Genomic DNA, 16686 nt, shown 5'->3' with positions numbered 1-16686 from the left:
GCACTCTTGTCACCAGGCATCTTAGACCCAAACACATATTACATACTGACCCTTTCACAGCAGCTGTCAAAGTGGCTGTCTGTGCTGCTGGACATTCGCATCACAGAACATGGTGGCTCAGTGGTTAGCACTGCTGCTTCACAGCACCAGGGACCCGGGTTTGATTCCACCCTCGGGCAACTATCTGTGGAGTTTGCACATTGTCCCGGTGTCTGCGTGGGTTTCCTCCCACAGTCTTAAGATGTGCATGTTAGGTAGTCTGGCCATGCTAAATGCCAATAGTGTTCAGAGATATCCAGGCTAGGTGGATTGGCCTTGGGAATTGCAGGGTTACAGGGATAGGGTAGGAGGGATGGATCTGGGTGGGATGCGCTACGGAGGGTCAGTGTGGACTCGATGGGCCAAATGGCCCGCTTCCACATCGTAGGGATTCTATGATTCGATAAAAATGACAACTACTGCTGTGAAAATGGCACATGGTTGGACTGCTGTCCGACTATCCCTCACAATAAGGGGCACATGTTCGATATAAGGTACACTCATAATCAGAATCTCATGCCAGAGCACTGTGCTAATGGAAGACAAGCAGGAGCAGAGGGTCATCATAGTTGTGATTGTCACTCCTCAGAAAATCCAGCCTACTGTTTACATGAAAGAACAAGAAGGTGTCCAGTTAACACAAACATTTCCACTTGAAACTATCTCAGTTTGTCCACATTGCAAAACCACTGCCAAGTTGCAGTGCAAATATCCGACTGTTCCCACTACTTCCATGTCCTTGTGTTAACAAAACAAGTTAGAGAAAACCTTTTGGTTTGGTAAATGGATGCTTTCAGAGCGTTCCAGATCAGGGGAATTGCCCAAGAGTAGCTTCAAGTTCCTGGGAAATTCTTTCAAAGTTTGCTCACTAGTTTAAATGGAAATGTCCATGTATGTGAGGTTATCAGATACATTCACAGCGGATTATTTTTATGCTAGCAATATTAACATTTGTAATTTCTTCAGATTCTTGACAGGAGTTAGGAGATGGGAGTGAAGATTGGAATGGAGAGTGTGTGTGTGTGTGGGGGGGGGGGTCAGTGTTTGTGAGCCCTGATTCTATGCGATCAGTTGTCCTCCCAATGACGGTCCATCCCACAGGTGAACATTTAGTTCCTTTGCACGTTGGTTTATAAAGAGGTATTATATTTTTAATTTTTCATTGGAGAAAAGGAAGAAGAGAGGGGACCTAATTGAGGTATACAAGATAATGAGAGGCAAAGATGAGTCAATAGCCAGAGACTATTTCACAGGGCAGAAATGGCTAACACGAGGGGTCATTGTTTTAAGCTGGTTGGAGGAAAGTATAGAGGGGATGTCAGAGGTGGGTTCTTTACACAGAGAGTTGTGAGAGCATGGAATGTGTTGCCAGCTGCAGTTGTGGAAGCAAGGTCATTTAAGAGACTGCTGGACATGCATATGGTCACCGAAATTTGAGGGTGCGTACATGAGGATCAATGGTCGGCACAACATCGTGGGCTGAAGGGCCTGTTCTGTGCTGTACTGTTCTATGTTCTATGTTCTATTATATGGCAAAAGTCACTGTAGCACTTACCTTATGTCTGTAACAGTGCAAACAGGTTTTACATTGCTGTAACCATAGAAAATTAATATAGTGCTCACTTTAACGTGGCAAAAACAATTTAGCAAACTGCACGATTAAATAAGATCACACTCTTAAAAAAAACTCTCATATGCAAATATTAAGGCCCTGAAATTTTAGCATTTTTGAAATCTTTCAACTTTTATAATGCACTCTGAAAAAAGATTTTTACACAAAATAAATTACTGAAACGTAGCATATGCTGAGTAATTAATCTGGAATAAATACCAACCTGGAGCTTTAGTTTTATGAGTTCCTGAGTCAGTGCCTTTTGATCTGCCATTTATTTTGGGCCCAGCTGAAAATGACAGAAAGGCCATTAGGTTCTGTCAAATACAAGGATTAATTATCTGCTGTGCGGGACAATTAAATCCTGAAGGCTGATGAAGAGATAAGCATTTTCATCTCACCTGTTAAGTTAAGCAATGCAATTAGAGAAGCCAGCTCTCTATTAATAGACCTGTTGTGAAAGCAAAACATTTGGTAATTTCATGCACTCGTTGTAATTATTTTGGTACAATTTTCAAACACAACCACAAGCAATAACCATTCCTTAAGGCTCTGCTTTTTAAACATGTCTATTTCCAGACTGTTGTTCTACAATAGGCAAGAGACATCAGTCACAATTTTAATAACTATTCAAAACAAAAGATGCAATGAGCAATCATCATGGCAGATCAGCTATCAGCTTGCAGCCATCATCCTCTTTCAGTGTGGGAATCAACGGGGCTTACTTGGTCTAGTGTGGTGGAGGAAAACTATTTGCTGGTTTTGTGAAAGGAAAGTGTTGACTTAAAGAAGATGCATTTTATGCACATTGACAACTGTGTACAATATACGCTGACATGTTAGTCTCTGAAACCATGTCTTCGAGGAGGAATGTGACGATAGGTTTTACTCCTTTGACATTCTGAGCTGACCTTTCGTCAGGTTCATGGGCTTTCTTATGACAGCTATGCCATCATCGTTATGGGTGGGGCTTAAGGCACACCTCAGTATTCACTCTTCCTATAAGACCATGTGAGACAGCAGCAAACATTAGGCCATTCAGCCCATTGAGTCTGCTCTGCCATTCAATCACCTGATTAAAGATTTACAAGGATGTTGCCAGGGTTGGAGGATCTGAGCTATAGGGAGAGGCTGAACAGGCTGGGGCTGTTTTTCCTGGAGCGTCGGAGGCTGAGGAGTGACCTTATAGAGGTTTACACAATTATGAGGGGCAAGAATAGGACAAATAGGCAAAATCTTTTCCCTGGGGTCGGGGAGTCCAGAACTAGAGGGCATAGGTTTAGGGTGAGAGGGGAAAGATATAAAAGAGACCTAAGGGGCAACGTTTTCACGCAGAGGGTGGTACATGTATGGAATGAGCTGCCAGAGGATGTGGTGGAGGCTGGTACAATTGCAACATTTAAGATGCATTTGGATGGGTATATGAATAGGAAGGGTTTGGAGGGATATGGGCCGGGTGCTGGCAGGTGGGACTAGATTGGGTTGGGATATCTGGTTGGCATGGACGGGTTGGACCGAAGGGTCTGTTTCCATTCTGTACATCTCTATGACTCTATAAGTTTATCAACCCCATTCTCCTGCTTCCTCCCCATAACTCTTGATCCCCTTGATACTCAACCTGTCTATCTCAGTCTTATATATTCTCAATGAGCTGGCCTCCACAGCCTTCTTTGGCAATGAATTCCATAGATTCATCAATCTCTGGCTGAAGAAGTTTCTCCTTACCTCCATTCCAATATCAGGAAACTCAAGGCAGGTCATTAATTATTGATGAAAAAGTAACAATTTAACATTTGGCTCTAACCATTTGCCATAACTGAAAATCAAAAAGAATAAAGATGTTTCTAAGCTGGTGTGAATAAAGGAAAGGAGGGGGAGAAAAGAAAACCATATTTGTGATAAGTCAATATATTTAATGTAGTGAACTGTTCAAGGCACCTCACGCACACATTATAAAATAGAATGTAACATAGAAGTAGATAAGGAGACATCAGATCAGATTAATAAAAGTTTGGACAGTGAGGTAGATTGCGTGTATGGGATATTTTCTCAGAATGAGGATGTGGAGAGTTCTACAGAAGGTTCACTGGGTTGATAGAGGGACTATCTTATGAGAAGCTGAGTAGATTGAGCCTGCATTTGTTAGAATAGAGAAGAATGAGAGGCAGCCTTACTGAATCATGTAAGAAACCTAGAGGATATGACAGGGTAGATGTGGAAAGTTTGTTTTCACCTTGTTGGAGAATCTAAGACCAGACAGTATAAACACAGAATAAGGGGTTGCACATTACATACATATTATAGCGATGAGGAAACTTTTCTGCCAGAGGGTAGTGAATCTGTGGAATTCTTTACTGCAGAGGTGTGTCAAGGCTTGGTCATTATTTAAAGCTGAGATTTTTAATCAGTGATGGAATCAAAGGTTTGGGGGGAAAGGCAGGAAAAGGATGTTGATCAGATCAGCCATGATCTCACTGAATGGCAGAGCAGACTCAATGGGCTGAATGGCCTAATTCCACTCCTCTGTCTTATGGTCATAGTCGCTCATGGCAAGAATGTGTGTGTGGAGTCCTGCTGCAGCTATGCATGGTTCTGGCTGACCAGGGAACCCTCCTGCTCTTACTGCCTGTCAAAGGCACATCTGAAGGATTTGCAGATTAAAATGATGGACCTACTTAGTTGTTTTATGACACATCTTGCATGGCCATTTGGAGTTGAACCTGGAGCGTCTGGCCCAGAGGAAGGGACACTACCAGCAGGCCACAAGACCTTGCAGGAGCATATTCAAGGGAAAATAAAAACAATGTACACGTGGAAAGGCAAAAGGTTAGTGGAGAATTCCAGAGCTTTGAGCTTGGCAGGTGAATTCATGGCTGATGGTGGTGCTGCAATTAAAATCAGGCAAGGTCAAGAGGACAGAGTGGTGGACATGATCTATATGGACTTCAGTAAGGCGTTTGTGGGAGACTGGTTAGCAGGGATGGATCTCATGGAATACAGGGAGAACTAGCCATCTGGAAACAGAATTGACTCGAAGGTAGAAAACAGAGGGTGGTGGTGGAGGGTTGCTTTTCAGACTGGAGGTCTGTGACCAGTGGAGTACCACAAGGATCGGAGCTGGGTCCACTACTTTTCGTCATCTATATAAATGATTTGGATATGAACATAGGAGGTATAATTAGTAAATTTGCAGATAATACTAAAATTAGAGGTATACGTGACACCAAAGAGTGTTACCTCAGGGTACAACAGGATCTTGATCAGATGGGCCAATGGGCTAAGGAGTCGCAGATGGAGTTCAATTTAGATAAATGTGAGGTGCTACATTTTTGAAAAGCAAATCATTGCAGGACTTATACACTTAATGGTAAGGTCCTAGAGAGTGTTGCTAAACAAAGGCACCTTGTTCAGGTTCATAGTTTTTTGAAAGTAGAGTTGCAGGTAGGTAGGATAGTGAAGAAGGCATTTGGTATGCTTTCCTTTATTGGTCAGAGTATTGAGTACAGGAGTTGGGAGGTCATATTGTGGCTGTACAGGACATTGGTTCGGCAACTTTTGGAATATTGCGTGCAATTCTGGTCTTCATCCTATTGGAAAGATGTTGTGAAACTTGAAAGGGTTCAGAAAAGATTTACAAGGATGTTGCCAGGGTTGGAGGATTTGAGCTACAGGGAGAGGCTGAATAGGCTGGGGCTGTTTTCCCTGGAGTGTCGGAGGATGAGAGGTGACCGTACTGAGGTTTATAAAGTCATGAGGGAATGGATAGGATAAATAGACAAAGTCTTTTCCCTGGGGTAGATAAATCCAGAATTAGAGGGCATATAGGTTTAAGGTGAGAGGGAAAAGATATAAAAGGGACCAAAGGGGCAACCCTTTCACATAGAGAGTGGTACGTGTCTGGAATGAGCTGCAAGAGGAAGTGGTGGAGGCTGGTACAATCGCAGCATTTAAAAGGATGGGTGTATATATATATGAATAGGAAGGGTTTAGAGGGATATGGGCCAAGTGCTGGCAAATAGGACTGGATTAGGTTAGGCTATCTGGTTGGCATGGATGAGTTGGACCGAAGGGTCTGTTTCCGTGTTGTACATCTCTATGACTCGATATGCTTTAGTACAACAGCTTGGGAAACCATTTAAACTATTATTGTGAATAGAACAAGTGAAGTTAATACATTTGGAGGAAGTAGAAATGTCATTGATATGAAAATATTATAACACATGCGATTATGGTAAAGGGCAAAAACTGTTGGATGTAATTCCCATGGCTGGTTACTTGAGCCAACGAACTTACACCCAGATGTGCTCTGTTCATGCATCAGACAGCACATTTAGTAATAACCTAGGCCAATTTGTCAGCTTCAGAAGATTATAGAGGAAGGGCCATTGTGTATAGAAACATAGAAAACAGGTGCAGGAGTGGGTTGTTTGGTCCATTGAGCTTGCACTATCATTCAATATGATCATGGCTGATTGTGCAATCTCAGTATTTCAACCCCGCTTTCTCTGCATAACCCTTGATCCCTTTAGATATGTCCAGCTCCCTCTTGAAGATATATAATGATATATTTGCAATCAATTCTGATGGCCCTATATATATATATATATATATATATATATATCTGAGGTGATCTTGTCACAGTCACTTGTTGCTTTCAGGAAGTGTGCTGATAATACAGAATTGAACTCAAGTCTACTCCATGTAAACGCCAACCAGCTACATCAGTGCTCCTCCAATGTCAGAGGTCATCGCCACACAAAACACAGTAATCTCTCTGAACATAAAGTGACAGGAATGGATGAACATCTGAGACTCACTAGGAATACAAGAGGCAAGTTCCACAGTACTGCAAATCAAGTCAAGCATGGAATTGCTTCAAGTACATGTGATTCTGTGATAAGTATAACGCAAGCTTTGAAATCACTTGGATCCAATGTAGCAGCAAGATGTTGGTTATTAATCATTTTATTCAAAAAAGTTCCACATTTTCCAAGAAATTGCAATACAATGCAAAAGCCAACAGAAATAATGATGTCTCAAGTCCAGTTTTCTTTTTGCTTTCATTGATCACTATTTGTCCCATCTTTCCCTCAAATGCTTACAGTTAAATGTCTTCCTTGAGTATTTCTCACAACAAAATGACAACCAGTTGAAATTCTGCTCCCAACAGCCTTGTATGTAAATATATGAAATTTAAAAAATCTAATTACTGAGGAGAAAAGCATTTTTGCTAACCGACAGGGGCCTGCAGGCTGTAACAGCATCCTACCTCCCAGCTGCAGTTTGTCCTGTTTCATAGGCATTGTGTTCTACTGTGACAGCGATGACAAGTTCACAGTAGCTGACCCAGAGACAAGGTAGAAAGAGATGGAAAACAGCTGGATGATCTGACAGACACACACACACACACACACACACACACACACACACACACACACACACACACACACACACACACACACACACACTATCCTTGCTGACACACACACACAACTATGCATATCCTTGCTGTGATGTAAATGTTTTCTATTAAGTGTTCAATGCAGCAAGAGATTGAGGAGATATCTGATGGTTTCTTCATCGACTCCATTCGCAATCAGAATGCAGCAGCTCTACCACCACCACAGAAGGGGCCACTTCAAGTCTTGCCTGGAGGTTAACCCAATCCATATCTGTCTGTGGTGACTGTTAAGCCCAGAACAGGCATGAAGATATTATAAATTCCAAGGAAAAGGTATCCTTTTAAGAATGGATGTACCAGCTTTGAAGATGGCTGCAACACATCTTATGTTATAGCAACCTTGGCTGAAGACAAGGCCAGATATTCAAGTCAATACTTCACTAAAATATAGGTAATTCTAATCACGTGTGAAACTTTCTCAGTTTGTCAGCATGAACTGCAAAGAAGCTGAACTACACTGTGATACATCGGCCGAGTTACCTTCCTTCTTCTCTATTGACTGCACACACATCAAAACTCAATGGTGTCAGAATACTGCAATGAAATGAGTTTCATCAACCCTTGTTGTGTTGTGATGATTCCTCATAATAAAACATAAATGCTCTGGCTCTCTCATCTCTAAATATGTGAAAATTTATAACACAGGCTGAATAAGCCAGCCCACTGCCGCTTTGGAAGAACAACTCTGGACTCATAATAGATCAAGACACCCTTGTTTGTACCTGTTTATAAAGGTTAACTGCAGAACCTCATCAGATCAGAGATACTCCATATGCAATACCATCTGAAATATCATTGTAAAAAGCCATTGAGTGGGCTGCAAATCACTTAACGTTGCACTGCTTTTGCATTTTCATTTGGTATCTAGTGCGCAATGGTGTTTGTTAGCCATCATGTTACAATCTCAGGGACAAGAGCTTGAGAATAAAAAATTTCTAAAGCTTGCTTTTGAAACTAATATAATTGGGGTAAATCACCTCTAGGGTCATAATGAATTTGGACTCATAATAGATCTAGACAGCCTTGTTTATACCTGTTTATAAAGGTTAACTGCAGAAGCTCATCAGGTCCATGAGAAAGAGCATCTGAAATAAAAGCCATTGAATGAACTGCAAACCATAAGCAACTCACACAAATGCATTTTGACTACAGGCCATAATAAAACACAAATTCTCATTGTGCCACTGACCCAGAATCAATAGAAGTTACAGTGAGGGGACGGATAGGAGAGTACTTGTCACCTCCTTAATGTGTGTCTTGGAAAAGACCTGACAGTCAACTTTCTCAGTTAGGACAGGGGAAGAAATTAGAGGTTATGGTGAAAACATGACAGTGTACGGCACCGTCACAGTAATGCATTCCTAATTTGGATCTTGACACTGGAGAAAGGTTTTGCTGCTAATAATAAAGAAACCATCTGTGCATAACTGCCATCTGCATAAACCATCTGTGCACCGTGGGTGGCACAGTGGTTAGCACTGCTGCCTCACAGCGCCAGAGACCCGGGTTCAATTCCCGACTCAGGCGACTTTGTGGAGTTTGCACATTCTCCCTGTGTCTGCGTGGGTTTCCTCCGGGTGCTCCGGTTTCCTCCCACAGTCCAAAAATGTGCAGGTCAGGTGAATTGGCCATGCTAAATTGCCCGTAGTGTTAGGTAAGGGGCAAATGTAGGGGCATGGGTGGGTTGCGCTTCGGCGGGTCGGTATGGTCTTGTTGGGCCGAAGGGCGTGTTTCCACACTGTAAGTAATCTAATCTAATTATAAAAATCTGAATAATAACTCGGGCATGAATTAGAGAAATAGTCTTACATGTGTCCCCTCCGACAACAGTTTATTTTATTCAGTTGATAAACAATGCATTTTTTAAACGAGATTTCTGGTCATCTGCATGGGAAATGTTAAACAATTTTATATTTTTAGCAACTTCACAGGAAGTCACACCAGCCAATGAACAGCAAAAGTTGTCAAAAAGAAGTTGTATAATAATTGGCAATTTGTCATCATTAAGCATATGCAGTAACACACAATTATTAGTGTGATATATTGCACACGGAGAGAGAGAGAGAGACTGTAGACTTGAGGGATATTATACTCAGAAGGATGAAACATGTAAATAATTCTCCGACTATCAGACTGTCAATTAAGTAGTATTTGTTAGGTTAAAGTGTGCCATTTATGTGTATTGTTTTGAGGGTCTTTCTGACGGCAGTTAACAAAAGTCTAGAATGATGAATGACAAAAACTGATCAACACATAAGACTTAAGACCAGGCGTATGCCATTCAGCCCTTCAAGTCTACTCTTCCATTTGACTAAATCATGGTCAATCTGGTTGTGTTTTCAACTTCTCTTTCCAGTCTCTGCTCCATAACCTTTCACCTATCAAAAATCCGTCAAACTCAATCTTGAGTAAATTCAGTGACCCTGTCTTTATACTTTCTGACCCTCGGAGAGAAAATAAATCCTCAGCATTTCCATATTAAAAAGGAGACTTCATATTCTAAAACAGCATCCCATAATCTAGTGTCCTCCAGGACTGCATGGTAATACTTCCAAGATGCTACTTTGAATCCCAAATACAAAGTCAAAATGTAGATCAGCTGACGGGTGCATTACATTGAATTCATGGACATTTACTATCCTTTGCTTTGTGATCATCAGGCACTGAATTCAACCTATTCTTTCAGCAATGGTACTCTCTTGTTTCAATGTTACTAAGTAGTAATGGCACTGCATATCATAATGTTAGTGTCTCATGACCTCCTAGTCATAGATAAATATTGCTAATCTTGATCTCTGATGTAATTCAAGCCTCCTCGATTAAAAAGATTGAAACCACATATTCAGAGATATAAAGTATATATCCTGGGTAATATTGCAGAGAATATCTCATCATGATACTGTGCCAATTCAAACAAGAAAATATTCATTTGTGACAGTCACAGTTGTCAGTTAGGGTGTTTAATGGTCCGAGAATTCCTCCAAGAATTTAATAAGTGTCTGAGAAATGCAAGTATAGTTCTCTTTTCATTTTAAACCCAACTTTGACATTCCCTAGATTTTTTTTTTGCCTAGAGGGAAGTGCAGGGGGGAGTCTTCTGATCCTTTGACTTTAATAGGTATCAACATTATTTATAAGCTGTCTTGTGCTTTTAAACTTTCCTAATTTTATTAATTTTTGTATGTGCATGGCTCTACTACTACTCTTAGCTTCATAGTTTGTTCCTTTCTTTCTCAGTATAAGACATGAATGGACTTCAGTGTATTGGAACATAAGCCATTCTTGGGATTAGTGCGAGACAGGCTGACACTGGTATGGTCACCAAGTAATGTTCTAGTTGAACACTTATTGAAAAGAGCCCAAATGCTCACTAAACAGAGATTTCATTGGAGGGGTAATGATGATTAGCTCTTGTAACTTCTGATAGTAAACCACGGAGGAGAACAGGCAAAAGCAGTTCATCTAACCTCCCCCACCCCTCAATAGTGTTGCAGTTTTAAAAGAGGAAATGCTGTTCAACAATCCAATAGATAATGCACCTTGTGCTGTTCCCTTACTTTGTCCCTGTGCATTCTTCCTTTTCAAATAGATATCTAATTTTCCTTCGAATGCTTTGACTGATTCTTCCTCCACAGGCAGTGCATTCCAGACCCAAACTACTCCTCATGTCATAACAGCACAGTGACAGGGTTGTTGAATTTACTTAAGACTGAGTTTGATAGATTTTTGTCACAAAACTGACTTAAAGGTTACGTGAGAAAGACAAGAAGGGGCAGTTGTAACCACTACCAGTTTTACAACAATTTTATTGAAGGGTGGAGCAAGTTTGAAGGGTTGAATGGCCTACTTCTGTACCTAAGTCCTATGTTTCAATCAGCTTCAATAGTTTCTTCAGATTTTTGTTAACTACTATAAGAGCCCTTCATATTGCCAATTCTTCTGCCAAATACCTTAAATCAGTCTACAATCAATTTTAGGCTTTTCACCAGTGTAAACTGAATTTAGGTTTGTTCACTGAGCTGGAAGGTTCATTTTCAGACATTTCATCACCATATTAGAAAATATCTTCAATGAGCTACACCACCAGTGCTTCATCCAGCGGCTCACTGATGATGTTACCTAGTATGGTAACGAAACGTCTGAAAACAAACCCTCCAGCTCAGCGATCAAACCAACATCCAGATCCTCAACCTGAGCTACAAATCTTCTCAGAAGTTTGTGTCCTCTCTATTCTGGTCAGAAACCTAATGAGCTTAATCTCTAATGGCCGAATGACCTAAATCTCCTCGCCTTCTCTTCTTCAAAGAAAACAGTCCCGACCTCTCCAATCTATTAGTGAAATTGGAATTCCGATTCATTGGAACCACTCTCTTTAATTCCTTCATATCCTTAAAGTGGAACACACAGAACCAGATACAATACTCCAGTTAAGGCTGAAACAGTGTTTTACCCAAGTTCAAATTAACTTCATTGCTCTTGTTTTCCATGCCATTAAACAACTAAGCCCAGGACGTTAGATACTGTATTAATTGTTCTCTCAACCTGGATTGCTAGCTTAAAAGACAAGTGCACATTTACATCCAGATCCCTCTGATCTTGCAAACCCTTAAGGAATGCATCTTTTGCCATACATTGTCTCTCTTGTTTTTTTCTACCAAAACGACTCACTTCACACTTCCCTACATGGAATTTTAACTTCTCCTTGTGTGTTCATTCCACAAAATGCCCTTTCAAAATTCTACATTACCCTTCTCTTATAGATTCGATGATGCTTAAAGTTCATAATGCTTCCTAATTTTGTACAATCAGCAAATTTTGAAATCTAAAGAAACAAATGACAAAAGCTGATTGAAACATCGAACTTAGGAATGGAAGTAGACCATTCAGCCCTTCAAACGTTCTCCAGTCTTCAACAAAATTGTGGTTAACCTGGTTGAGGAAACTACTCCCCCTCTTGTCTTTCTCACAATCATCAAATTGTAATCCATTAATATAAAGCAGGAAGAGTAAAGTTCTCGACACTGACCCCTGGGGAACTCTTCAACAAAATTCCTTCAGTTTAAAAAACATTCATCAATCACTACTCTCTGTTTCCTATCACTCAACTCACTTCATATTCCATGACCAATAAATTTGCTCACAAGATTGTTGTGCAACACCGTATTGAATACTTGTTTGGAAGCACATAGACACCACATTAGCAGCAAATGTCTCAAATTATTTGTTAAATGGTACTAGCATATGCATTTCAGGGGCTGTTTAAGATTTGAACCTGTTAGGTGCAAAGGAGAATAGATAGTAAGGCCCTAGTCTTCTGTCTTCATTGAGGATTTCCTCGTCTGACTTCAAAATGGACTAGTGCTCAGGCTGGCTTTCTAATGGGGAAATGATCACTGATGTCTCAAACACACTGCACGTGAAACGGTCCCACCTTTGTGACTCAGGTTAGCTGGTAGTAAAGCAAAACTTCAGGCCTACAAGGCTGCAAAAACTTCACCCCTCTGTCATAGTTTGTATCCTTTCCCACCACCACATTGTACTTTTCTCCTGCTGTCTCCATACCACACACTCCTCCACCCCTGGTCACCACAGAGCCAATGTGTCTGCTGTCTTGGTGTTAATCAGCCAATTGGCCACCCTCCCTACCAAGCAACTCTGAGCAGCAGCCATGCCGCAGCTCTTATAACACATTGTTTTTCACAATGGCAATAATAATTTGACAGACTTTCTCTTTTGTCTCATCATGTGATGATTTAACACAATGCTGAAATTTTGGGGCTAATCAATCATCGTTTGTAGGATGCTCTTTTTCTAGAAGGTGACATCCGTCTCAATTTCTTATCGGGATGATGGCGAAATTTGTCCATTAAGTATGTAGCCATCCAGCTCAATTTAGTAAGGGCAGGATACTACACACTACTGTAGATCAGAAAGCACCAGTGGTTTGATTCCTTCCTTGTGCTAGTTCATTCAGGCCATGCTGAGATCATGGTAAGGATTATATGCACAAAATGTCTGGCATTTGAGGTTAAATTATTGCTTCTTCCTGGGCCCAAGTGAATTAAAATTGAATATTTCTAAGCGTTTTTCTTTGTGTGAGCTCCACTGCAGCATGGAGTAGGGCTCTCATCACGTGGTTCAAAAAGGTGGAGAGTGAACGGCACATGTTCCACCTGTCTGCAGCCAAGATTTTCAGTGAACATTTGACAGGTAGAGAACAATGTTGACATTCATATTTAAACAGACCATTTGCCTATTTCAAGCATGTGGGCTGTTTACCTATTTACGGGCCCTATTGAATATAACATCCAATCAGTAGTAAGCATCAATAGGGAGAGGGAGGGGTGGGGCTTAAAAACCCCTCTCCACCTCCTGCCTACTTTTGGCTGGCTACTTCCCAACTATGAAACTGGTGGTTATATTAGAACTGTGATTGGATTATCACCATTGTTAACTTCATGTCTGTCACCCAGCAACAATTACTTACACTAACGTTGCATCTTCAATGTAGTGAAACAGTCCAAGAATAATACAGAAGATAATATGACACCAGTTTACACGATGAGATATTAGTTCCGATTTCCAAAAGCTTGAATAAAAAGGTAGCTTTTTAAGACGTATATGCATGGAGGAAAGAGGTGGAGTGGTGTAGGAATGGAATTCCAGATTTTAGGGCTGAAGCAATTGCAGATACAACAATCAATGGTGGAGTAATTATAATTGGAGATGCTTATGAGACTAGAATTTTCAAATTAAGACATTGCTCGACTGGGAATCAACAAACAGAGGGGGGATAATATGGATAGAACATTGCAAAGAAAGGACTTTGGACAACTGCGTTTCAGATGATCCCAAAATAATACAGCATAGAAAGTGGAAGGCTAACCAAAAGAGTTTTGGAATAGTTGTGGTTGGCAGTAACAAAGCCTGGGTGAGGTTTTCAGCAGCAGGGACAGGTACAAAGTTAGGTATTGTTTATGATCGTGGAACTCAGCAGTCTTAGTAATGGTGTTATTATGTCGTTAGAAGCTCATCAATGTCCAAAGATGTGCAGGTCAGGTGACCTGGCCATGCTATATTGCCCATAGTATTAGGTGCATTAGTCAAGGGGTAAATATAGGGTAGGGGAATGGGTCTGGATGAGTTACTCTTCGGAGGGTCGGTGTGGACTTGTTGGGCCGAAGAGCCTGTTTCTATACTGTAGGGAATCTAATCTAATCGAATCTAATCACAAGTTCAAATATGACACCAAGATTGCAAAAAGTCCAGTTCAGCTTCAGACACTTGTTAGGCGAGGCATGGAATCAGTAGGGAGGGAATAGAGTTTGGAGTGGGGATTTAAAACAATGGTTTCAGTCTTCCCAATATTTAAGTAGTCTAATAATTCCACAAAAGTGCACGAGTGAAGAGAGGTATTGGTTAGCAAGAGCTGGGAGTTGACATAGTACATGTAAAAACTAAAGCTAAGTTTTTGAATGGTGTCTCTGAAGGGCTATGTGTTATAAAAAAGAAGAGGAAATCTCCAATCTGTTAGGATACCAGAAGTAATGGTGCAGAAGCAGAAAGAAATGCCAGTGTAAATAATGCTCTTGCCCTCATTTTCTTCAAATAAATGCCTCATTTGAGCAAAATGTTGTTAAATGCAGGATATTCAAACCATAAGGCATATAGAGGTTAGAGTTACAAATAAAACCCTCATTTTTATCTCAAACACTGCATTTCGCATTTCAAAGACAGATATAGATTGGCCACAAGACAGTAAGATTTCCTCAGCTCACCTCAACAAGGTGCCACAGTTCCAGATATCAAGGTTACATTTCATTAATGTGCCAAACATTCTTCCATTAAATTAATGCCAATTTGTAACACATGAGACAGGTTATTTCTTTAGTTACAGTTAACAGACACAAAGAGAAACTGCTTGTGATAACAGCATAAAGTTGCTCCACAATTCCCTCATGATACCCTCCTGCAGGGGCTGTGGAATGGTGATCCTAGTTGATTTCTCTTTTGTCTGACCTGAGGGAGAGTGGGCCAATTGCAGTTGCAGTCTCCTAGGACCTGTCAAAAATTGAACTTACTCAGCATTGACAGCGTGACAAACCTGAGAACTTCTTATTTCAAAGGCACACTTCCTCAGATGCTTGCCAATAAAGTGTCCAGAGTAGAGTTTTATTTGATTATTCGCGTTTACCATTCACACTTCAATTACCTCGGCAGACTGGTGGTTTTCCTGACCATTTCCCATCACCCTTGCATGCCCGGTGTTCCGATCCTCCTGCGAGGTAGAATCCTGGCTGGCAGGTGTAAATTAAGGTATAACCCATTATCGGCAGTTCAATGGCTCTCACGTCCACATAGGCAGGTGTTTCTGGCTGTCGGCAGCTGTGAGCTTGAAAGAAAATAAAGAACGAGAAATTAGCCAATGAAGCAATAATAACCACAGTAGAGTAAATAATTTAAGGTGTCGGATCAAAAATTTGCCAGTTGTTTCTCTGGAACAAATTATATGGTTAAAACTCAGCAAACAGTGGGGAACATTTTAACAATAAGATGCACAGCACTGAGGGAGAGAACTTCTGGGGTTTTCCTACTTGCCTGAGATAACTTTGGCAGAATAGCTGTGGAGACCTTGTAAAAATCAATGTAAAGCACTTACATATTTTCTCTGGGATTTCTGCTGGAGTTATGGCTGCCAAGTATGATCAATACACACAGACATTCATTCAGCTCTGAGAGACAGTTGCCACAACTGGTCACGCAATTTGAACCTTGCTATGCAAAGTGCTTTTAACATTGTAATAAATCTCACTGACATTACTAAAGCAAAAATTTATCAAATAAATCCACTTGGACAGAACCATTGGACAAAAACTGCAGTGACTATATTATTCACGCTGATGGTTTATAATTATTATTTTTGCAATAAGCTGCTTGTGACTTGTACATCTGAGCAACACTTCCGAGCAATAAAACCAATACAGAGAAAGTTTTATTTGCTCATCATCTGATGTCTATTCTCATCATCCAATTAAATTACAGACCATTACAGTTAGGGGTCATGTATCACTAAATAGTGCCAGGAAGATGTTCCTGGCACTATCTTATACCTTCTTTTGATACTGAGGTCTTTCCATCAGGGAGACAATATATTGAATGCAGTCAATGTTTTCACAAGGGATTACTGGTAATCAGAGTTTATATCCTCAGCCAATAATGCATACACAAGTGACTGATGATACCACTTGTGAATTAGGCATTGTATATAACAGTTCTGCAGTGCTTTCCCTACCAAAGACAGACACAAACTCAGACTCGTCATAGGCAAGGAGCTGTTTACTTTGATCTTAAATGTGCTGTTTGGGAGGTTGTTGCAATAAAAGTATGATTTCACCTTCTTATCGCACATTGACTGTGTCCAAGGCATATTACAGAATACACAGGATCTCTTGTGCTTCCTTCATTTTGACTAACAACAGCTCTTTGACTGAGTGACTAAAAGCTAAGCAAACAGATAGATGGTTGGAATCAAATACAATTTCTTGACTTGGCTGAATTCCAAAATCAGGACATC

General features: G+C 40.6%; 1 protein-coding gene across 1 annotated transcript in view; it reads right to left on the bottom strand.

Annotated features, from left to right (window-relative positions):
• Positions 1–16686, bottom strand: part of LOC122548600 (CUB and sushi domain-containing protein 1-like) — a 2366391-nt gene that overhangs the window by 26689 nt on the left and 2323016 nt on the right. The window contains exons 66-67 of the mRNA XM_043687435.1: positions 15325–15504; positions 1875–1940 (exon numbers count right to left, since the gene is read on the bottom strand). Of these exons, the coding sequence (XP_043543370.1) occupies positions 1875–1940; positions 15325–15504 (246 nt within the window). The remainder of the gene's footprint in view (positions 1–1874; positions 1941–15324; positions 15505–16686) is intronic.

The sequence above is a fragment of the Chiloscyllium plagiosum genome, chromosome 3 (assembly GCF_004010195.1).
Source record: "Chiloscyllium plagiosum isolate BGI_BamShark_2017 chromosome 3, ASM401019v2, whole genome shotgun sequence".
Taxonomy (NCBI): Eukaryota; Metazoa; Chordata; class Chondrichthyes; order Orectolobiformes; family Hemiscylliidae; genus Chiloscyllium; species Chiloscyllium plagiosum.
This window is presented reverse-complemented; position numbering and strand designations above follow the sequence as displayed.